The sequence below is a fragment of the Bos grunniens genome, chromosome 21, assembly GCF_055505025.1.
Source record: "Bos grunniens cultivar Pamir isolate PY7600 chromosome 21, Bosgru_T2T1.0, whole genome shotgun sequence".
Lineage (NCBI taxonomy): Eukaryota > Metazoa > Chordata > Mammalia > Artiodactyla > Bovidae > Bos > Bos grunniens.
Window position 1 is genome coordinate 37,781,292 of NC_141185.1, and position 25,354 is coordinate 37,806,645.

The window sequence follows — 25,354 nt, forward strand, 5'->3', positions numbered from 1 at the left end:
CCTCCAGAATACTACTGCTACATTAGAATGAATTATAGTTCATTGTATTCTTATAGCATACATTAGGAGAACTGAACCCTCAAACAGGCTAAGACACATTTTGAACAAGCAATTAATAAAATGAATGTTACCATTTTAAAAGTGTAACAGACAATGATTAATGTAGAGTTGACAAAGTCTTTAAGATAAGAAGGCAATGCAGGTAAAACTGAATCGAGTAGATTCAACATAGAAAAGTTTTTAATGAGGCAAACATCAAGCAAGCATATCGACTTCTTTAAAAAACAAAGAAAATCTAAAAGTTTAATTACAAAAACACTTGTACAGAAAACTTGGCATTTCAACAGTTTCAAACACACGTATACATTTTTTTCCTAAAATTTCATTCTGTCAGAATCTGTCTCATTTTCCTCAGCTGCTCTTTGTGTTTTAATAAAAAGAAAGAAATCTGTAACACTGAAGAGGCAACAACTTATTTCTTGAGAAGAACATATTAGTGCAATAATATCTACAAGTTTACTGGGAAATGTGAATTCGGTATCGTGTTAGCCTCTGAGCTCACTTACTACCTTCTTGGCTGGGCACAGAGGAGAGAGCAGGCAAGACAGACCTGCTTCCCGGAACCTTCTTGTTTTGTGGCAGTTGAATTCCAGCCACCAGTGAGTCAGGTGTAGCTGCTGGAGGGGCCAGCATGTCAGAAGCAGGTTGCTATTTTGCGAAAATGCTTTCAAACTGCCAGCTTTCTTGAGATCTCATGCATTCCCGATTACGGATGTCTCTCAAGTCAGTGTCAGGTATCTATCCAGACGAAGGAGAAGGATGAGCTCTGGCCCTATTACAGCGTTCCCTGGTGCACAGCACTGCTAATAATGCTGTGCAAAACTAACACAAAGGCGAGACAGAGAGAAATATGAGGAGGAAGAAAGGAGACAAAGTATTTGGCAGAAGGCAGACACAAACTCCAGAACTGGCTTGGCTGTCCTCCTGCCACAGACAGTGCATTCCAGCTTGGACTGAGCAGGCAGGGTGTCTGAGAGAAGAGCTAGGAATGGCCAGTGAGAGTAGGAAAACACAGAAGAGCAGGTGAGTTGGCAGGTTTATAGAGATAATGATGGGCTCTTATTCTCAAAGACGGCCAGGGTGGTATATGTATGGGCTTCAGTACATGAAAATTTGATGTGTGTTCACGTAAGAACTTTTAACAAGGTTGTTTTTTTGCTGTTGTTTTGTTTCCTTTGGGTTAAGAAAGAAATCAGGGGAGGAGATGCTGAGAAGACAGGAGGGTTGCAGCAACATGATGGGGGTGTCTGGCTTGCACCCTGGCCTGTGAGCATACTGTGAGGGGGCCACACTTCCACCTGCCCTTGGTGGCATGGTGCCTGGACAGTGGGCTCAGTGTGCCCTGCTTTGGTTCCAAAGATCTCAGCTGCAACCGCCAGCCTTGTGCTCCACAGCATCAACACATAACACAACAAAACCAAACCCTGAGATGAAAATCAGAAACCTCTCTTCCCTTTTGCTGTGTATTTTTTTTTTCAATCACAAGAAGGGAGAGGGAAGGAAAGCCTGTCCCTTTGATACAGACTCTGCAGTTATGATTAGAGAAGAAAGACAAAGGATGGAGAATTCCTCTGTGTTCTCCTCTGTCAGCTGGCAGTATTCTGATGACATTTCCGCCATCCATATCCATAACTCGGTACACCTCAAGCACACAGGGATTTCCCCTGTTTTCACTTATAAGAAACTTTAGGATCTTTTTCACTACCAAGTGAGAAACTACTTTTCTTGTTCTGTCCTGTTTACCAGTGACCTTTCTCTCAGCAAAAATATTGCACAAGTCACTGCCAACATATGGGAACAGAAGAGCCTTGCTGGGGCCGGGACGCAGGGTACGTGCAGGAGCAGTGCTTAGAAAACAGCAGGCAGTACCAAGGGGGGAGGAAAGAGTGCTCTCCTTCAGGGCAGCAATCACAAAGCCTCCACTACAAGGGCTGGCACCCACTGAGCGCTGTGTGGGGTATGAGACACAGCCTCGCTCCACAGGACACTGTCAACAAGAAGCTCCTTTCTCTGGAGTCACAGCAGGACAATGATGGGAGAAGATTGGGCCTGTCCAATGAGAGAAACTCTCCTTCAGAGCCCTGCTGAGCAACAAAGCCCAGAGGTCAGAAAATGGAGACATCTAACTTGGTGGGGTGAAGAAAATATAAAAAAATTAACCCCCAAAAGCATTAAAAAAGAAGTGACAGCTAGGTAGGAAAACCACTGATAAAAACCACAGAGCCAGTGATAAGACAGTCCAATCTGAATGAAGCAGAACAATGAGAAGGCTTCCTTTCTGCTGCAGAAGGTGCCTGTCTCAGGGGTGTCTGGTCAGCAGAATATACGCAGACCCACTTGAACAGAAGTATAGATGATAGGAGACTGAAGACTTGTACATGGTCAAAGCTTCACAAGGACAATTCCATAGGAAGTTCACATACATGTTCCTTTTGCTGCTCCCTCACATGGCTTCCTGGGGTGAAGGCATGTACCTCATAACTGACGGTTCTTTCACAAGCAGAATAATCTGTACGCCTTCTCTGCCTCCACTCAACTCAAATTTCCACGGATGGCTTCTCATTCTGAACAAGTGAAACCACTTACAGAACATCCTGGAGCTCTAAGACCTGTAGAACTGGGAGAAAAAAAACAAATGAAAAAAGATACCAAAAAGGTAAGCACAGATCAGAAAGGGTTCAGACTTTGAGTGAAAATACTGCGATGCTCTATCTTCAAAAGGGTTAAGGTGAGTAGCAGGGTGTATGTAAACCAAGGAGCTCATAAAACTGCCAGCAGCCAACCTCACTAAGGCATTTTAGACATTTCAACGACAAACGTGGCCCCGCTCCAGTTCAGCCACAATGGGGAGGCTGGAAAATTGCCAGCCAAACACAGAAAACCAAGTATCAGGGACAAATTCGATGATGAAAAATGAGTACTTTGGTCCTGGTCAATCAAACCAACTTTCTTCAAGTATAAATCTAAGGCTCCCTGCATGTGTAGGGAAGTACTGTGTGCATAAGATGAATAAATCCTTACATGAATAAAAATGCAATAACATAAAAAAGTTGTTTTCTTTCCAGTCCTCAAATAGGTAACTATTTATCATTTGGTTCAACTGAAATCAAGCAACATATGGCTTTTGATATATACAGTAGTCACCTCTCCATGTGAAATCACCCCCATGGCTTCCTCCCAGCTCCACTTTTTCTAAGTATAAGTTAGCCACAAAGAAAGATGACAACTGGGGTAATTCTTCCATTGTATATCTATAAAAAATAATTATAAAATGGCTGAACAAAAATTTACATTATAATTGCTGGATTGTAATTTTTTCTTAATTACCCCCCATTTATCTTACTGCTTTCATTCTAAGATTTTCAGTGCTCTCCCTTGACACCCATCCCTACCCCCTTGTATCAATGTTCTAGAAACTCAATTGCATTTAGATACATGTGTTCTAGTTCTAGAATCTGCACTTGCCTACTTAGGTATTTTTAGGCAAGACATCTCACCTCTCTGGGACTCAGTTTCTTTGTATGTACAATGATGGGATTTCTAAAGACCTCTTCCAGCTCTAACATGCTGCTCTAAAAACCATAGACCATTCGCTTCCTTTCACTTGCTGGCTCCTGACAAAGGAAGAAAACTTTGCCAAGCCCATGTCAGAGTAATTAATTGCACCATGAATGCTGGGGACATCAGGCCTAGTTGTCTGTACATATTTGTATAATGAAGCCAAGCTAGAATTAATCATAGTCTTTATAACTGTTTCATTTGACAGTTTCAGAGGGTGTGGAGAGCTAACCATTCTTAGTTATGTTTACATGGCTAGATTGTAAAAATCTGTAGTAACAAAACCGTTCACATTTTCAGCTACTCTTTCTTTTAAGGGCAAAGTATTTGTAGGTTAAAATCAAGGATAATGATAATGTTCTAGGTTTTCAAAGACACCTCAGAAAGCAGATATGACAGTTTATATCCTTAAGATGGGTAAAGCTTTAGGAAAGTCTTACTGGCCAAATGCTCAAAATGGAAAACCATTTTTGGCTCAAAACTCACAACAACTGCCCTTTACCTATGTGAGGAGACAGCATGTTATCAGTTACCGTGTTCTTCCACAGTCCTCCACACTGTTTCTCCCAGCTCTTTCTTTTCAAGCCTACCAGAGTGCTAATTGAAAACACTGTGTGAAAATGAGAAGGGTGATGAGCTCCTGAAAATCCCAGGCCTAGATTTACAAGCTGTTTCCTTCATAAACAGCAGCAGTAATGCCATTTCTTTATTCTGTAGGGAGTCCAGTCATCTCTTAGAAGTATGGTCTGTTCCATCTGGCTACTCACTAGAAGGACAGTAATCCTTTCCCCCATCAGAGCACGACTCGGATAAAGTATGACGAATTGCCCTGTACAGTTACTATTGGAGCCCGTGGCCAAGAAGGATAGAAACGACTGCCTTTGTCTCTGCAGGCAGACACGACCTCATTAGATAAAGAATTATAGGTGTTATTTATTCTTGCACATGTTGCTCAAGGTCAAGACCATGTTAGAATATGAACATGTATATGAGTATGCTCATTTACCTGTAGGACAAATAAAGATATAAATCCATGACCAGCCTTGCTAAGAAGTGTATCCTGCCATCCACTCTTGTTTTAGGATCCATATATGGCCATTCACTGTATGGTCCAACCCTAAGATTTCCACATAGTTCATATGTCTGCAGGGATGGAACGGTTTAATTGACAGACCAAAGGGCTGTCAATTGTGGAATGAAAAACTAAAGGGTACTCCATCTCTAGGAATCTGAGTGAAAGAATACCAGTTCCATTTAAGAAATGATACTGATGACTGACCATTAGTACCAAAAAGTTTATAAAGGCAGGCCCCGTTTAGAAATGTATTTTTTCTCTTCTAAAAGGATGTAAAACATATTACAAGTCATTTATTGAATGTATTTTTTAAAAGTTTATTTTCTCATTTCTCTCCTTTCACTTATTGAGAGTTTATATATTTTTTAATATATTCAATCAAGGCATTAACTGTTTCACTGTAAGTTTAGCCCACATTAACATTTAACACACAACTGTTACTCTGATACTGAGTGGTGAATGAAAAGCTTACTGACATAGGCTTGTACACATACAATGTCTCATTGACTATTGTGAATTATCGTTAAATTTACAGGGAAAAGGAAGCTTAACAATTAAGTGATACTTATTTTGTCCAATGTGTTCTTTGGGGGGTTATTTCCTTTAAATTTCTCACTCAACCTTCAAAACCCTTTGGGAAACTAATACCTAAGAATACAACTTAATAAGTGACAAAGCTAGAATTGAGATCCAACCACAAAAATCATGCTCTTTCTATTAAGCCACATGGAGGTATGCATGAGGAAAAACTATCTTGATTCAGTTTTCCAACACTATTTTCTACATTTAGCAACCAAGCAACAGGAATCTTAAGCCTCCAACTCACTTATTCAATGTCATTCCAGGATTTTAGTAGTATTAATAAAGTCTAATGCCATCTTAGTTTTGATGATGTGCTAGCATGTACGAATCAAGTCAGTGAGCACTCACCATTCCCTAACGATCAAGCCTGTTCACAACTTCTCGAACTGTAGCTATGAAGTTTTCATTGTCTTGGGGATTAGCTAAAATAATACTGTGCAGTCTGTTCATATAGGAGTCGATAGTGTCCACTGTAGGTGTCTCTCCACTTCCTGAAGTGAGATAAGAGAAAGTAAGAAAAGCTTCCCCATTCAGTTCAATAGTAACACAGATCAGTGATTCCACAGCAAAATAAACTTGATTCTAATGGGGTCTGCTCCACAGAGAAGATTTTAATTTCAGAGGAGAGACTTTTAGACCTCAAAGAAATGAAATTCATCCACATACTCTAAATAAACAGATGGACTATTATTGCTACACAGCATATAAGAGTAGTTGCATAAAACAGGTTAAAGACTCTCTTAGATCTGCTGTGACTATTTTCAACATGAAAACATATATAAGAAATACTAGTATTTATTTTCCTTCCCATTAAGACAATATCACAAAGCCAGCACACTTATATCAGAAAAGTGCTCTGGGGGAACAGGTGATGTGGGAGAGGGGATCAAGAAATAAAAACGTCCAGTGATGAAATAAATTAAGTCACGGGGGTGGAGTGACAGTATTGTACTACATGTTTGAAAGCTGCCAAGAAAGTGTATCTTAAAGGTTCTCATCACAAGAAGAAAAATTTGTTTGCAACTTTGTATGGTGGTACAGGTTTCCCAGGTAGCACTAGCAGTAAAGAACCCACCTACCAATGCAGGAGAGGTAAGAGTTCAATCCCTGGGTTGTGAAGATCCCCTGGAGGAGAGCATGGCAACCCACTCCAGTATTCTTGTCTGGGAAATCCCATGGACAGAGGAACTTGGAGGGCTACAGCCCACAGGGTTGCAAAGAGTAGGACACACCTGAAGTGACTTGGCGTGCATACACGCGTGGAGGCACATGGTAACTAGACTTGCGGTGATCATTTCACAGTGTTTACAGATACAGAATCATTATGTTGTACACTGGAAATTAACAGTGTTATACATCAATTATAGCACAATTAAAAAAAAAAAGAAAAGCACTCCACTGAGGATTTATTACACAGTTTCAACTATTCTGAAAATCAAATTAAGCTTAATAGAAAGTAGATTATGTTAAAATATAATTGAAGGAAAATTTAACTGAGCAGAGTCTGAAATTTTGGATTATTTTAACCAATGGGCTGTGCTGTGCTTAGTGGCTCAGTCCTGTCTGATTCTTTGCGACTGAATGGACTAGAGCCCACCAGATTCCTCTGTCCGTGGGGATTCTCCAGGCAAGAGTACTGGAGTGGGTTGCCATGCCCTCCTCCAGATTTTAACCAATACTGAGATTCTATTACATGACCTACAGAAAACTCTGAGGAAACGACCTCCTTGTTTATTGGTCTTCCCCTTGAAGGGAGACTTCAGCCTCACCACACCAACGCCAACATATGCAGCACCTCCCCATCCCCCACTGCTTTACACGACTCAGGTGGGGATGATGTTACCAGGCAAGGGCATGCTGGCGAAGCTGCTGGTCAGCACCTGCCGCAGTGTCTCCAAGTGCTGCTGCAAGACGGTGTTGCGGCTGCGCTCCTGGATCACGTCCACCTCCAGCTTCTCCACCGCTGTGCGCATGCTCTCCACGTGCTTTTGCAGCGCCGCGTTCCTCTCCTCAAATTCCATGTTGGATTTGCGAAGCTGACGGAGCTCTGCCTCCCGAGCTGAGGACGCAAGCCCCCCAAAGCACAGATAACACAGTGTCTCTGAGGAGTCCCAGTGACTCTTCTAGAAGTTCTGCTTAGCTATATCTAATTAGCTACCCCTCCTCCTGTCCCTAGTCTTATTATGGCCTTTCAGATAGCAATTTCAGCAATAAAACGCCTGGCTCTCCAGAGTTATTTTAATTCTTAAAGCTGGTCATATTCTATACTTAAGACTGCAAGGAACAGCTGCAATTGCCAGTGTTTGTTTGTTTGGTCTGTTTAAAGCTGTGCTATGAGAAGCCTGAGGGGTTTCACAGGGGGATCCTGGGAGATTGGGCAAGCACAGCTGTGGGTCCAAAGCTTATTGTAGTGGGGTCAGCTTTGCTCTTATTTATTTTATATTTTGGACATCCATGCAAGCTTTCATTTGTACAAAGGGTTCTTGGCTAACAGCCTGAAAGCAACTGAATTAGTGATGTATATTTATTTCTTCTGATTCAGAGACTAAAGCTACTTTGACAACACTGGCTGAGCTTTCCTCCACTGGTTTCTGAGTAGCTATTTTTAATAGAGAGTGAAATAGAAGCAGCTTCCTTCTTCCAGACCAGTCCCAGGGTCGGGAATATCACTACCATTGCTTTTGAGCAATTAATTTCTCCTGACAACTAAATCCCCTGTCACAGATGTGAGGAACGCAATACAATCCTTTGGTAATCACCTTTGCTGTGGTTCAGGAATTCCTCTGTAAATATAGGGATGTCAAAAACAGATCGTTCCTTTACTTCTGCTTCTTTCTGTGAATCAAGAGTAACAAAACAGTCAATTCTTAAACTAAATTAAACAGTAGTGCCTGCAGCCACAATGGTCATGTTTTCCTTAATGAAATAGTAAGATGAGCAGCAATCAGTCAGTCTAGGTGAGGCTGTGAAGAAAATGTATTCACCTTTCCTTTGGAACCAAACTTTCACAGAGCTCAAGCATGTTAAGTATTCAGCTCTCTCAGGTGACAACTGCTGTGCAATGAGAAACCTTAAAACAAACCTACATAAACTTCCCTAATGGAGATGGTGGAAACCATTTCTTAGCTCTCTGCTCTGAATAGTCAACAGTGTACAAGGGAGAAAGTGACTGAGGTAGGTATCAGTCGCTTCAGTTCAGTTGCTCAGTCATGTCTGACTCTTTGCAACCCCATGGACTGCGGCATGCTAGGCCTCCCTGTCCATCACTGGCTCCTGGAGCTTGCTCAAACTCATGTCCATTAAGTCGGTGATGCCATCCAACCATCTTATCCCCTGTCGTCCCCTTCTCCTCCCACCTTCAATCTTTCCCAGCATCAGGGACTTTTCAAATGAGTCAGTTCTTCACATCAGGTGGCCAAAGTATTGGAGCTTCAGCATCAGTCCTTCCAATGAATATTCAGGACTGATTTCCTCTAGGATGGACTGGTTGGATCTCCTTGCTGTCCAAGGGACTCTCAAGAGTCTTCTCCAACACCACAATTCTAGGTTGGTCATAACTTTTCATCTAAGAGGTAGGTATAGAGAAATAATTTCTGGGTGATTTTTCCATTGCTTCTGTTGGTTATGCATATAAAGTGCTCTCTGAGATAGGATGATTCAATCTAACTTTGCAGAGTGGACAATAAGAATTTTAAGCAGAGATCTGCCAGCCACAAGGAATAATAACGGTATTCCATTAGGACGTCTACTTATTTACAAGGGCAGCCTATAATGGGGATCTTTCAGACTTTCTTCGGACACAGGAAAAACAAACAAAACCAAAAAGTCAGTAATAACTAGGCTCTAAATATGAGAATGCCAAGGATTATGTGAGAGAAAAAATAATAAACCTAAAATTAATTCACCAATAAGCCATTAAAAATAAGTCTCACAAAACCACTGCAAAACATATTCCACAATGATCTTTGTGAATAAAGTCAATATTTCAAAATGCTTTAGCAGCAATTTCTACAATGAATTTAAAGTTGAAAGTATTAAGAATATAAATTATAAGTGTCTTGGCAGTATTTAAAATCTTGCATAATATAAGATGGTAAAGAAAACAGTGGGAAATGAGTACTGAAGAAATTGCTAGTGAAATCTGAGGATTTCAAAACCTTTATAACATAATGAACAGTTTAAAAAGTCTAGAAATCATTCCTATAAAAACACATTTAGTGCCAGAGATAGAATGTATATTTCCTACTCTTGCCACCACTGGTCTTTTATCTTTGAACACAAATATGATTTGGTGCCCAGCAGAAAGGCTAAGCAGTTAACAGCCTATGAGGGAACTCTGACAGCCAAGCTCCTGTTTTCATATTGGTGCCTGCCTTGTTATGGAGGGCTGGGCTATGTGAACTGCCTGCCAAGGGCAGCTCATTAAGAGAGACATCTTGGATGGAAGTGTGAAAAACTATGTATTTACCTGAAGAAACTTTCAGAGCACTTAATTTTTACCCTTTTACCTCTTAAAGAAATAAAGTGAAGTTTTCCAGAATGATTTAGAAACAAACAACAGAATTATCACTGAAGGCCCCAGTTTCAACAGGCAAAACTCTGCCTCTAGCCAGTTCTTCAGTTCAGTTGAGTCGCTCAGTCGTGTCCGACTCTTTGTGACCCCATGAATCACAGCACACCAGGCCTTCCTGTCCATCACCATCTCCTGGAGTTCACTCAAACTCATGTCCATCGAGTCGGTGATGCCATCCAGCCATCTCATCCTCTGTCGTCCGCTTTTCCTCCTGCCCCTAATCCCTTCCAGCATCAGAGTCTTTTCCAATGAGTCAGCTCTTCGCATCAGGTGGCCAAAGTACTGGAGTTTCAGCTTTAGCATCATTCCTTCCAAAGAACACCCAGGGCTGATCTCCTTTAGAATGGACTGGTTGGATCTCCTTGCAGTCCAAGGGACTCTCAAGAGTCTTCTCCAACACCACAGTTCAAAAGCATCAATTCTTCAGCACTCAACTTTCTTCACAGTCCAACTCTCACATCCATACATGACCACTGGAAAAACCATAGCCTTGACTAAACAGACCTTTGTTGGCAAAGTAATGTCTCTGCTTTTGAATATGCTGTCTAGGTTGGTCGTAACTTTTCTTCCAAGGAGTAAGCGTCTTTTAATTTCATGGCTGCAGTCACCATCTGCAGTGATTTTGGAGCCCAGAAAAATGAAGTCTGACACTGTTTCCACTGTTTTCCCATCTATTTCCCATGAAGTGATGGGACCAGATGCCATCATCTTCATTTTCTGAATGTTGAGCTTTAAGCCAACTTTTTCACTCTCCTCTTTCACTTTCATCAAGAGGCTTTTGAGTTCCTCTTCACTTTCTGCAATAAGGGTGGTGTCATCTGCATATCTGAGGTTATTGATATTTCTCCCAGCAATCTTGATTCCAGCTTGTGCTTCTTCCAGCCCAGCGTTTCTCATGATGTACTCTGCATAGAAGTTAAATAAGCAGGGTGACACTATACAGCCTTGACGCACTCCTTTTCCTATTTGGAACCAGTCTGTTGTTCCATGTCCAGTTCTAACTGTTGCTTCCTGACCTGCATACAGGTTTCTCAAGAGGCAGGTCAGGTGGTCTGGTATTCCCACCTCTTTCAGAATTTTCCACAGTTTATTGTGATCCACACAGTCAAAGGCTTTGACATAGTCAATAAAGCAGAAATAGATGTTTTTCTGGAACTCTCTGGTCAGGAGGGGCGGCAGTGAGGAGATACCCCTCGTCCAAGGTAAGGAGCAGTGGCTGCGCTTTGCTGGAGCAGCTGTGAAGAGATACCCCACGTCCAAGGTAAGAGAAACCCAAGTAAGACGGTAGCCAGTTCTTGGTGGATTTCAAAGAGAATTAATGTATGGGTAAGAAAGACTGGTTCCAGAAGAGATCTTAGATATATTTCACAGTGGCTTTCTCTCAACTCTGCTGGCTTACCATATGCTTTAACTCTGTTACTGTACAAGACATAACAGATGTAAGTCCACAAATGACTTTAGATAAAGGCTTATAATTTTATCATCCCATCCTGCTCAGTCTCTTACTTAACTGTACTGGCTTGCTGCTGCTGCTGCTGCTAAGTCGCTTCAGTCGTGTGAGATCAATTTACTTAGCTATAGGTCTGAATATATGCCAGTCAGATGGGTTGGTGTGGATGCCTGGCTCCCATTACCATGGTACCAAGAGCCCTCTCCAAGGCTTAGATTCTGCTCAGACAGGTAATTCTGTTTTCTTCCTTGCCAGAGCAGTCCAGACCAAGCTAACTACGTAAGGGCAGAGGATAGCACCACATAAGTGCATTAACACACTGCCTCTTGGTACAGATTCTTAAGAGTACAAAATAAGAAACACCACAGCAATTAAATGAAACTGTTCAGTCTCTGAAGGGCCAAGAGAGAAATTCTGTTTAACTGAAGAGTTGTCATAAAAACCATCAGCACTCTTCCATTACTGAGTACGTTACTCGGCATTGGAGAGGATACTCTTGGGGGCTCAGATATACTTAAGCTGCTCCAAGGATCACTCAAGGGATTAAAATCATAAGGATTTCATTACCTCGTCATTGAAGGGGTCTACTTTGTTCACGTTGAGTGTCATTTTGTCATTTTTCATAAATTAAAGGAGAAACAAAATTATTGTTTCTATCTTAGTCCCCACATGAGATTTAGACACTTTCTTGAGAGTAAAACTAGCTGACTCCTGGGTCTAGCAGGCTGGCTTCTGATTTGAGAGGAGCAAGAATACTCTTCACTTTGGTTTTCATTCTATATATTGAGTGGAGGGTAAGAGAACAGAGGCCTTTTGAACTGAAACTATTTTGCTGTGATCTAGGCTCAGGGCCAGAATCTCATGAAGTGATATGCTTCGCTCAAGTGCCCTTTACTTTAAGGAATGCTCTCAATATTGTGTACCAGGCTGAAGTGCCCCACTGCTATGCAGAATGGCTTGAATGGCTTTCAGGTCAGCATTTCTTGAGCTCTAACAGGGCTCCCCAGTATCTACCTTGGTAACAATGTCTTAGGAATCTAAGTTCCATTAAGGAATACAATAGGTTTCTTTACTACATATATACAAATCAAATCATTTCTGTCTCAAGTGGCAACAAATTTTGCTGACACCACAGGCAGCCAGGCCCATTTTAACTTGCAACACTGTTTATTCCATATAGTGTGCGGGCACTGCCAAGAGACCTTAATAAGCCTGGGCTACAGACGCCTGGGTTTCAGTCACAATTCTGCCTCTAACCAATTCTGTAAGTGATTCTGGGACATTCTCTCCTTTCTTAGGCAAGTCATTTTCCTCACTGGCAAAGAGGGGGTCAGGTAAGAGGATTTCTGAGGTCTTAGTAATTTTGATGTGAGCTCGAAAACTGTTTTATGGCATTTGCCATTTTATTCCTAATAGGATAAGAAAAAGGAAATAAGCATGCATTTAGAAATGTGATGTTTCAGGCACGTTGCAAGATACTTGCTCTTTTATTAACTTCCTCATAACTCAGCTCAGGCCACTTTATCCAAAGATATATATGTATATATATGAAATGCCCCCACAAAACCTAAGTCATCTTTAAGGTACGATTCAGTTGCTCCTTTCCATGGGGCTTCTGTGGATTTTTTTTTCCACTCATAGTGCTTTCTTATTTTTCTTAACTCTTATTATACTAAGAGGTTATGTGTGGCTGTGTTTAAAAACTGTCAAACCAGTTTTTAAAATTGCAACTGTTTTGAAATTACCTAATTTAATAAGCTATTATTCAATGAAAAAAAAAAACTGATAAAGTGAGTGACATTAATTGAGTCAACAACCTTACTAAGAGAGCTTTATCCTGACCTGGGCATACAACAGACAGGCTTATAAAGCCTAGTGTATATGTACTTGAGAAACTACTGCTGGCTTTCCACCTACTCCTTCCTTTTCTTTGGTTTCACATGTGTCTAATCCTGAAACAGGAAAATCACAAAGAGAGTTATTCCTTTTCATATACTGCAGAAATTCCTATCATACTAAAATAACATATTTTATTAAAATGCTTAATTTCGCAAATCAGCAGCAGCAGCTTCTACGACCGACCAAGTCTACTAAATCTTTTCTGATTGCAACTATTAACTTTATTAGAGGCAAAAAATGCCATGGTTTGGCCAGCAAAATCCATGTTGATGAAAGGAGTCAGTCAGTCACTGACTAGAAAATGTGAGATCTAAGATTTTACTGTCGATACTCTGTTTTGTAACTATTAAGGATACAGAAGCTATAAAAGATGCTTAATAGGGAAAAAAAGAAGTTTAGAAAATTTGTGATATTGGTGGGCAATAAGTAATTAAACAAGTATCTGGCAGTACAGAAAACTTATAACACAATTCAATTATGATGTAAAACATATAGTGTACATACAGTTTCTCAAGCAAAAAAAATTTCATCCTAATTGGAACACAGAGATGTCATATATAACTACATTTATATGGAGAAGGCAATGGCACCCCACTCCAGTACTCTTGCCTGGAAAATCCCATGGACAGAGGAGCCTGGGGGGCTTGTGGTACATGGGGTCGCTAGGAGTCGGACATGACTGAGCGACTTCACTTTCACTTTTCGGTTTTATGCATTGGAGAAGGAAACGGCAACCCACTCCAGTGTTCTTGTCTGGAGAATCCCAGGGACGGTGGAGCCTGGTGGGCTGCCGTCTATGGGGTCACACAGAGTCGGACACGACTGAAGCGACTTAGCAGTAGCAGCAGCAGTATATAGGATTTATATGAAAAATAAAATGTTCGTATTTACCATGCTTCTCACTTTATAATTCATGGATGGTGATAAATCTATTTGAATTGTGAATCTAAAAGTTTTCTCTACATTTTGAAGGTAACCAATACCAAACTAGGTATGAGAACTACAACTCCACGATAAATAAGTCATTATTTTGAAGAAATGATTTCCTTGATTTAGTGAAAAACCCAGGGCATGCAAAAGAGTGCATCAGAAAATTCTTTTTGTGTAAGTTTCCATTGTTATTTCAACAAATGGGTTTTGTATAAAAACAAATGAGTATTTGTGGAATAACTCCTCCATATAAGAACATAACGCAAGATGGTATATGGATGGGTACAGAATGGAAGCTAGACCACACATGCCTTCAAAGAGATTATAATCCAAGAGTGTTAATGACAGAAGCACTTGAGTAACTCTGGCACCTTAGCCAGACCAGCTAAGTGCATAACAGACATAAAGAGAACTGTGAGGTTTAAAGGAAGTTGGAGGAAACAGGAAAAGCTTGAAGGAGAAAAATGGAACTTGAAATAGGACTTGATGGATGACTAGAATTTAGAGGCAAAATTGAAGGATAGGAGAGGGTGATACAAAAATGAGTGAGGGAAAGAAAGTATTCTCATGAAAGGAAGAATATGAGCACAGACATGAGGCAGGAAAGGATGGGGCACTTAGAGAACAGTCAGTATTTTTTAAGTACATAAGATATATATGGACAGTTTGGGAGTCTGGAATGGACACGTACATACTGCTATATTTAAAACAGATAACCAAAAAGGAACTACTATATGGCACATGGAACTCTGCTCAGTGGGTGGCAGCCTGGAGGGGAGGGGTGTTTGGGGGGAGAATGGACACATGTATATGTAGGGCTGAGTCTCCTCCACTGTTCACCTGAAACTGTCACAACATTGTTATTCAGCTATGCCTTAATACAAAATAAAAAGCTTAACAAAAGAGACAGATATAGGAGTTAGGTTATTTGGAAAGGGAAATTGGCACTTAATTACAGAAAACCCTGGTTGCTGAGTTTGAATGTGATTTGGTAAGCAATGAGGAGTCACTGAACATTTTCATGCACGAAAATACCACACATTTTATTTTCGTACAATCATATATTAACCATAGGCTAGTCGGACACGACTGAGCGACTGAACTGAACTGAAGTATATATTTAAAGTTCTCTATGCAACACAGCCAACACACATAAACCTCAATCCTATACAGGGACACAGATCAAAATGCTATTGCTGAAACTGAACCAAATGGAGGGGAAAAGACCAGTAAACAAATATGTGCCAGGGAAGAAAGGAGGCATAGAAATCAAGATATTGTCACTTGTGCTCTGCAGATGCTGTAAGTTGAACAGTGCATTTTAACTAAATGCTGGATTTCCTAAATAACAACTTTCTGAGAGTCACAATATAGTATCTGGTGATGATAATTATGGTCAAGTTATAGCTATTAGTTGGTCCCCATTTCTATACATCACTCCAGATTCCAGCCATCTTCAGCATTTAAAGCCAGTAAAATTCTTGTACCATAAGAAAGGACTAGAGTTAGGGGCCTTAGTTCAAGAACAGACTCATGACATAAGTGTCTGCCATATGCTAAGAATCCTTAAGCTAAAAGGCAACTACCTCAATCCTAATTACAGGATAGAAAATGCTCTGCCATTCATTAAAAAACAGTCCAATAGCATTTCAAACAGCATCATCATTATATACATATATCACATGAACACACAACACACAATGGAGACAGAAAGTTAATTACCTCATGATCATGAGTGGCCTGTCGGGCTGCATCTAAAAATATGAAAGAACAAGAACATTAAGCTGAAAAACAAAACAAAATTCAAAAAAACTTAAGGAAATGACTGTGCCAAAATACAGAAACTGCTGGTATATGTGGGTTCTCAAAACATATCATATTTTCTCTAATAGCTTTATTAATCAGTCAACAAGAGTTAAAGGGAACCCCGTCTTATAGGTTATGTAATTAGATGGAAGAGAAAGAGCAGACACAGTCCTCACCTTTAAGGAGAACAGGGTGGGAGAGTGGACAGGAAACACATGCCAAAGGCTGTTTGCACAACATTACAGTTTAGCAGGCAAGATGCCCAAATGCAGAGAAGACGCAATGGCTAAGGAATGACAGGCTGTTATGAGTGGGGCTTCTGTCTTTGGCAGTGTTCCCTGAAAAAGGGGAACTTTAGCAATACTTTAACAGTGTGATGAACAATTTTACAGAAAACAAAAGATCCATGGAGACCAGGATCTTCTGTATCTTGTTTACCTTTGCATCCTTAATGCCTAGGTGAGATCCTGATATGTAATAGGAAGTGTCCAACATATTTTTTGAATACATGCAAACAAGAATGAGTGAATTAAAAAGATTAATCACTGGAAGCGGGGAGAAATGATCACATGAAAGGCTTAGAGGTGTTAGTGAAAGTGTTAGTTGCTCAGTCGTGTTCAACTCTTTGCAACCCCATGGACTGTAGCCTGCCAGGCTCCTCTGTCCATGGGATTCTCTAGGCAAGAATACTGGAGTGGGTTGCCATTCCCTTCTCCAGGGGACTTTCCCTACCCAGGGATCAAATCCAGGTCTTCTGCATTGCAGAGAAATGCCTAAAGTGGAAATAGAAGAAAAAGCACAGGCAACTAAAAGGGGCCTTGGAGTACAAGTCAAACTGTTGATCCTGGATATGGAAACCCAACTGAAATTTCTAAATGAGAGCAGTGTGATTTTAATAAATGTTGAAGATGATGCTTTAAGTGAATCTAGTATAATAGAGAAATGATAGAAACATATCTTTTATCTTTATTGCTCTAATAGTAGGCTTTATGACACTACATCATGCAAAACAAACTACAAATATATTTGATTCTGGTTCTGATACCTTGCCTATGAGATTTGCCTTTCTGACGGTCCTGGGTTTTCCTGCTGAAAACCTTGTAGGCCTCAGTCTTCTGATACTGCTCCAGTTCCTTCATGTAACGCTCCTTATCTCTGTCTGCCTCATCAAGGTAGCGCTAGGAAAGAAATGTGGAATTATTTTCAAGAACTAGATCTTACTGAGGTACAATACTAAAGAACTTTTTGAAGAAAACAAAAGATAATTAGAACATGGAAAGAAAAGTAAAAGTGGAATAAGCTTTGAGCATTTAAAAAAAAAGTCATGTGAAAAAAATATCTCAATTATAAAAGAAAAAGGCAATTTTGACTTTTTAGACTATAGCCTTTTTTAACTTACTGAAGACAAGTTCTATTGAGGTCATTCTCATAAAAAATTCACGAGAAGATTATGGTTCTTCCTCTAATCCTATAGATAGAAGTACACATGGCCACTAGAGTCCTCAACACACCACATAGGCACACTTAAATCTTCCCAGGGGAGAGGATGGAATATTACTCTGTTTCTTTATCCCCAACCCATTCTGAGGGGATGATCTCATACATCAATTTGCCTTTTAAGAGCCAGGAGAGAGGAGACACAAAGAACATAAAAAAGAATGACCTCATCCTATGGACCTAAAATGGACTACTATGAGAGAGCCTGTATCTACATGCCTTGTGCTATTAATTATTTAAACAAAGTTCATTGATCTACTAGGATCATTTTGTTTAATGCCTTGTACTTTTCATTCATCAATTAGGTTTAAGAAATAGAGTATAAAAATACTGCTTCTAAATGAACACAAACTAGAGGCAGAAATTATGTTAATAGCCTTGTCCCACACAAAAGCCAGATATAGAGGACGCCCTGGCCAAATCTGGGAAAATTTAAGTATCAAATTTACTTAGTAATAATTTATAAACCATTGGGAAAAAGAGAGATTCATATGCCTATACCAATAGTAAATAAATAATAAACAAATACATAAATGGAGAGAGGAAGAGGGCTCTTGCTTAGAATGCTAAGGGTCAACCAGCACATGTGAATTGAGTGCTAGAGTTGGAAAATCATCATTTTGCAATCATCATGGTAAAGATTAGATCAAGAAGAAGTTATTAATGACTGCTAAATCTAGGGAAAATTCTGAAATGGAACAGACTATTTGCATGTTCTTAAAATGTCTCTGCACAGACTGCTTCTTAATTATAAGGGAAAGTGAAAAACTTTACTGAGTGAGCAAAATTAACATTACCAACAAGAAATAAATGACATTGTGTGCCTGCATATGCGATACCGTGAGAAGGGCCAACACCATCTATGCAGTTTTCTGACCAAGAATGCATGACCTCAATCTAATCATGAGGAAACATCAGACAAATATAAAATGAGGAATGTTCTGTTAAGAGTAAACAAAAAAGAGGGGTAGGAAGAGAGAGAGATGGTATTCTTAAAAAAATATCAATGTCATAAAAGACAAAGAAAGGTTGTGGAAATATACTGGATTAAAGGACTCTAGAGATTTCACTGCTAAATACAGAACCTGAACCCTGGAGTGGAATCTGAACTGGAGGGGGAATGTTACAGAGGAACGATGTTAGGTCAACTGATGGAACTGGAGTACAGATGGTAAGTTAGACAGAAGTATTGTGTTCATATAAAAGTATGAGGTTGCTAACTGTGGTTAAGTGAGAGAATGTGTCTAAGGAAATTCACACTGAAATATTTAAGGGTAAGGGGCCACGATATATGTAACTTACATGAAAAAATTCAGAAAAAAATTGTGTGTGTTTGTGTGTGTGAGTGTGAAACACAGAGAGAAAGAAAGAGCACATGCCCAATCTTGCCCAGGAGAGTATGTTGTGTTAATAATACATGAATCTGAGTAAGGGTATTTGGGCATTCTTTGCTTGTACTATTCTATGCCTGTAACTTTTTGTACATTTGAAAAAATATTTTCAAATAAAAATTTAAGAACAAATACTTGCCTTAACTAGTTATCACTGTATTATCTGAAAAATTTTAAACAATGATCATATATTAATTTTGAAATAAAAAAATTAAAAAAGAGAAAAGAGTAATTACTATGTACAGCTCATGATCTCTGTCTAGCCCTTTATACATTACAGCTAAAACAATGGATGATATACACTGTTTTCTATTAGCTTGCTACCACAAACACGGAGCTTCAAGTTGCAACTCAATCTGATCTCTTTGAAATTTTTTTGAATTCAGTTAATTTCCAAGAGTGTTTTTCAATTTGGTTTAATTTGTTTGGAATCCTTTTTCAGGAGTGTAGGACATAAAAAGAATTACAGATATACTTCAGATGCTGAGGATGCTGGGAACTTTTAACCCCAAACCACTCTAACATCATTACCATCACGCTACTTTTGTGGCACTTCAGTCAGTTTGTGGCTATCTTGTCCTTAATTCTGCTCAGATCTCTCTAACAGATGGATTTGTTTCAGTTTGGCAATAGGGTTAATTTCTGTCTTGGAGGGGAGAGAATTCAAATAGTTCTTGCTTTATTTTCCATAGTAGGTTAAATTTACCAGAACTCCAGTTAAAAAAATTTATTAAAGCAGTTAAATCTTTTTCTTCAAATTCTTATGTGAACAGCAGAATTTTATCAAAATTCTCATTTAACTCAGGACTTTTCATTTAACTCAGCAGGATAAATCATGTTAATAGATTTCTTAATAATGAACTACTTTTTACATAAGTCTTTTTGAACTCAGCGTATAAAGCAAATAAAAGTAGAGCCACTTTGGTTGAGGTTGCTCACATGCCTGCAGCAGACCCTGAAAGAGTATAAAAACTACTATGCTAAATAAAAGGACTAGGAAGGACCCTGCTATTCTGGTCTCCTAGGTATCATGACAAAAGTGAAGAATCAAGAGTCCATTCTCTTTGCTTTTCTGACAAAAATTATTTTTGAGACAAAATCAAAACCAAGCAAAGGATCAGGAATAGGAACAATTACCTGTTTTTCCTCCGGAGGAAGTTTACTCCATTCATTGCCTAACATCCTTGTAATTTCTGGAAATGGGACTTCTGGTCTCTTTGCTCGAAGCTGTTCTCGACGCTCATTCATGAACCGAACATATCCTGTAAGAGGGGATTTGGGTGCATTGCTGTCTCGAAGAGGTTTCTTTCTCTTTCTTCCTTTGGACCAACCTCCTCGTTTACTTCTTTGCTGCAAAACAAGTCAAAATTAAAAAAACCCAAATCAAATTACAACAACAAAAATTTTCCTAATAACGCAACAATGAACACTGACAAACAAAACAGGATTAAGTGCATTTTCCCACCATTAAGGCCCTGCATAGTCAAAGCTGTCCAAATCTGTTATAGAACAAAAGACTGCAATGCAGTCTGCAGGAAGGGACTCCAGATGGTTCACCTGCAGACCTTTTTATGTACCACGCTACACACTGTCTCACTAAGGGGCCATTTTAGCGCTAATCCCAACAGATAAGAATAAGGAGTACCGGGGCTTTCCTGGTGACCCAGTAGTTAAGAATTCGCCTTGCAACGCGGGGGACACCAGTTGGATCTCCGGTCTGGGAGGAGGAGCCCATGCGCCACAGCTACTGAGCCTGTGTTCTGGAACTTGTGAGCTGCAACTACTGAGACCATGTGCTGCAACTACTGAAGCCTGCGTGCCCCGAGCCTGTGCGTGCAACAAGAGATGCCGCTGCAATGAAAAGCCCATGAGCTGCAACTAGAGAGTAGGCCCTGCTCTCTGGCAACCAGAGAAAAGCCTGAGCATAGCAGTGAAGAAGCAGCACAGCCAAAAAAAAAAAGTGAATATTAAAAAAACAAAACAAAAGGGTAAGGTACCCCTACCATAATCACATAAATAAGCTCTGGCCGTCATATGCACTTAACAAAGCCTGACTCCTGCCAGGGGAATATTCTAGACGAGAAAGGCAGCACATACACAGCACTGTGCCAGGGCAGCCGACACTGCTACAGTAGATCAGATCAGAACAAGATGCTGTCACATGCACTTGTGACAACAAAAGAAGAGACAAGCTGTAGCACTGGGATCAAAATCATTATGAGGGTCTTTCTCACTGATATCATTCAAAAATCAGTTTATTTCCCACAGCAGGTAGCACTATAGAATTTAATATATAAGACTTAGAAAAATTTAGTAACTATAATATATCCAGAATGAAGACAAGTTCTTTGGCTTGATTTATTTCTTAAGATGTTTATTTTATAAATCAGAGGTTTTATATGTTATTAAATCAAAAGATGAAATAACTGCTCCCCACTGCCCCCCCACCCCCGCAAAGTATAAAGGACTGAAGTACCACTAATATTTACCACATTTTTTTTCTTTGTTCTTTTAAACAAGATAAAAGGTACTTTTGCTTCATAATTTTACAAATACATATAGCCTATCAGTTAATAAAGGTTTATGGATACAAGCATTTTTATTTCAGAGCAGGGAAAGATAGTTAGAATGAGATGAAAATACCCTAATATCAATTACCATACCATAACTCCTTCAAATATATATACAATGGTACAATAATTCAGCACTGGGCAAATGGTATATTTGGTAACAGTTTTTGTTTTGTAACCCGAGTAACACTTAACATTAAAGCTACTAAGGATTTAAGATGTTTAAGAAGCTTTAAGCACTCATTATGAGGCTTCTCAGGTGGTGCAGTGGTAAAGAATCTGCCTGCCAACCTGTAGGAGATACAAGAGACCCAGGTTTGATTCATGGGTCAGGAAAATTCCTTGGCATAGGAAATGACGACCCACTCCAGTATTCTTGCTTGAAAAACCCCATGGACAGAGGAGTCGGGGGCACTGCAGTCCACGGGGCTGCAAAGAGTTGGACATGACTGAGTGACTGAGTACACAACACACACAAGCATTCATCATAATTTTTAAGAATGCCAATGTAGAAAGAATCAACTTTTTCAAAATGAGAATAAAGACAAAAATCAATGGTGGTACTCTTCTTTGGCTTAAAAAAAAAGTACCTTAAAACACAGACAATGTAATCAGTCATTTGTGAGGAACACTGGAAGTCCAACAAGGGCATTAATGCCCTTGTGTGAATTAGAAAAAGATGCCTTCTATGGGCGGAGAAGGCAATGGCAACCCACTCCAGTACTCCGTCATGGACGGAGGAGCCTGGTAGGCTGCAGACCATGGGGTCGCTAGGAGTCGGACATGACTGAGCGACTTCACTTTCACTTTTCACTTTCATGCACTGGAGAAGGAAATGGCAACCCACACCAGTGTTCTTGCCTGGAGAATCCCAGGGATGGGGGAGCCTGGTGGGCTGCCGTGTATGGGGTCGCACAGAGTCGGACACGACTGAAGCGACTTAGCAGCAGCAGCAGCCTTCTATGGGAGAGAGAATGACCTGGCAAGTCTTGTGGACCCTTTGGGCACATATGCTGCAGGTGAGCAGTACGTGGTCTTGAGTAAGGGCATGTAGACTCCTCATTAATTACTTATTTAATTTAATCATTCAACTCATTCCGTAAGCATTTGAGCATCTAATCTGATGCAGGTATAAATTTTCTTGGCAGGGGATAAAGAAGAGTCTACTTGTCTTTATATCATTAAAAACATTAATATGGTTCTATGTAAAAAAAGAAATATAAAACAGAACATTCTGCAGAATGGAAGGCCAGAGGATGAACACTTCAATCAACTCCCTTGCTGACTGCTTCTTTAGAAGCCTCAGAGACCAGTAACAAGAGGAGATGCTTCAGCTCACCTCATCTTCATGCCTCTGTTCATTGCCTTCTGCTGTATTTGAAGATTCATTCTGAAGCAGCTGACCTTGGGAGAGATCCTCTACAAATTCTGGATTATTGGTGGATGACGTGGCTCCACTACTATATGGAGCCTCTGGGTGGGTTAACCTGCAGAATGATCGGCAGAGTGGAGAAGTTTAGTATCAGCAGCATCAAAAGCTCCTACTTATCAAGGTTCAAGACACATTTCACTGCCAGCAAAATCACATGCCAGCCCTTGAATTAATTCCCCACCTCATTCTGTATAAATGTAAATAAACCATATCTCCATAGCAATTATAGAATACTTTTAAAAAGGTTTCAATGCTTGATTGGACTAGCTCAGTTCCGAGAAGAAGTCTCCTACTAAAAACAACTATAATCTTTCTCCCGCAAATTACCTCTCTCCTCAATGTAGACTTTTTACATTTTAGCTCTGAGCATGCAGCTGACTTTTATGTACTACTTTTCATGTACCTCCAATGTGATAAATGGAAAATAGTATTAATGGAAAAGAATAGGAATGGGAGTTGTAGAGGCAGTTTTCCCCCCTATCACAAAACAGCGAGTTCATTAAAGGCACAAGAAATTTCTCTTACAGTACATTCCATAGGCTATTCCTTCTGTAGGATTATAGTGTTTGTTGACAATGAGATCATCTAAGAACAGTATTATCAAGTTCAGAAATTCAGCTATAAACATTAATAAGTCAGAGATACACACTTTCTGTTCCTACCATTCTGTTTCAGATGAGTCATCAAATCTCATCTTTCTGAAAAGTGGATACAAGGTACAGATGATGGTTGGATCTCAGATAGAGTTACACCCTAACTAAACATTTAGATAAAGGAATGGAAATAAAGGTAACATCATATGCTAGGGAGTTTGGGGTTTGTGGCAGGTAGCGGGGAAGGTGGAGGAAGATGTATAAGAGAGCAATATTCAGTCATTATTCTGGAAGAATGTACACTTTATAGAGTTATAGAAAATACTTACAAGTAGTGAAACAGAGGTCTATAAAATATGCCACAAAGGTACAGTAGAAGGGATGAGGACTTTTACATATATGGAGAGAATGTTTAAGAAAAATTTTACAGAGGAGGACTTAAAAGATGAATAGGCATTCATTAGGTAAACAACGGATTGTAAACACGTAAATATTGACTATCACCCATCAGGCTCCTCTGTCCATGGAATCCTCCAGGCAAGAATGCTGGAAGGGGTAGCCATTTCCTTCTCCAGGGGCTCTTCCTGACCCAGGGATCTAATCTGGGTCCCTGCATTGCAGGCAAATGCTTTACCATCTGAGTTGCCAGAGAAGCCCTAGGTAAACAATATTATCACAGGTAGAAAGAACAGGGTATAATAGGAGAAAGGAGAACTTTTCAGGAGGCTACTGCAAAAAACTGAGTGAGAGACCGGGGCAAGCAGGACAACAGGGAAGAGAAAGCTAAGGGATAATTAAGAGGCAAAATGATAGAATGTATATAAATAGTGAGGGAAAAAGAAGAGTCAAAGGTAATTCTGAGGTTTCTAGATTGGGTGATAATGTACTATTAACCAAGGTAACAACTGGAGAGTGTGTGTGTACACATGTGTGTAAGATACATTAAGATGGATGAGTTAAGACAGATGAGAAAATGATAAGTTTGAAACATAATTCCTGGCATAATTAAGTGGAGCTGTCCTATAGACAACTGGACACATGTTCTGAGAGAACAGAAGTGAAGAAAAAGGCAGGAGACGTTTCAGGAGGCATCAGTTCATGGAAATACTGGGAAGTGTTAGGTATTTCTCCAGAAAGACAGTGAGAAGAAAAGCCACGATAGAACTCTGTTGGAACAATATTTTAAGATCAAGTGTTACACGAGCTGAGAAAGACTAAGGAAGGTATGAAGAGATCTAAGAAATAAGAGAGAAAACTGTTACAGAGGTCAAGGTGAGAAGACTTTTGAGAAGGGGTTTTACACAAGCAAAGTTGCAGATGTCACATAAGATAGGCTAAAAAGTATCAGCCAAATTTGAAGATCTGAAGGAGTTCAACTGTACACCCTGTACTTGAAGGGAGTACAGTTTTAGTGGAGTTATGGGAATAAAAACCAGATTACAGTGGGCTGAGAAATGAATGAAAGCAGATGCAGACTGTCCTGGAAAGGAAAGAAATTTTATTTTTCCTGATCCTTTCCAGAAAAAATAGAAGATTTAAACTAGGAGGTTCCTACATTTTTGAGGTTCTCTGAAAAATGGTAAATAAGAGAAGTTATTAACTCAATGCTAATCATGTTCTCTGAAAAAGAGTTGCTATCAGAGATTCAGTTTGATCTTGGCAGGTTTGTTTTCCAAATATTTCAATCATTTTGGATATCATATGATGTCTTTTTCTTTCACTGTCATTCTTCATTTTAACTGTGCCATCAGATTTTAAGTTACTAACTCTTGCAATTCTTATTTTAATAAAATATGAAAACTAGGTTTGGGAACAAGTACCCATGCCCTGAGTGCCTTGACTGAAATGAACAGGAATCAGAGGGAGTAGTCAAAAGTGTCAAATGCTTAGAGATGACAAATTGAATATAGACTGGAAAAAAAAAAAGGCTCTTTAGTT

General features: G+C 39.7%; 1 protein-coding gene across 2 annotated transcripts in view; it reads right to left on the reverse strand.

Moving 5' to 3' along the window:
• Window positions 1–218: 218 nt before the first annotated feature.
• The window catches only part of HMG20A (high mobility group 20A), a 76,205-nt gene continuing 51,069 nt past the window's right edge, over window positions 219–25,354 (reverse strand). For both annotated transcript variants that reach the window (XM_086363964.1, XM_086363963.1), the window contains exons 3-10: window positions 22,731–22,878; window positions 19,959–20,171; window positions 16,979–17,111; window positions 15,850–15,881; window positions 8,035–8,110; window positions 7,119–7,334; window positions 5,624–5,766; window positions 219–2,677 (exon numbers count right to left, since the gene is read on the reverse strand). In XM_086363964.1, coding sequence (XP_086220090.1) covers window positions 5,630–5,766; window positions 7,119–7,334; window positions 8,035–8,110; window positions 15,850–15,881; window positions 16,979–17,111; window positions 19,959–20,171; window positions 22,731–22,878 — 955 coding nt within the window. In that variant the 3' untranslated portion in view covers window positions 219–2,677; window positions 5,624–5,629. The remainder of the gene's footprint in view (window positions 2,678–5,623; window positions 5,767–7,118; window positions 7,335–8,034; window positions 8,111–15,849; window positions 15,882–16,978; window positions 17,112–19,958; window positions 20,172–22,730; window positions 22,879–25,354) is intronic.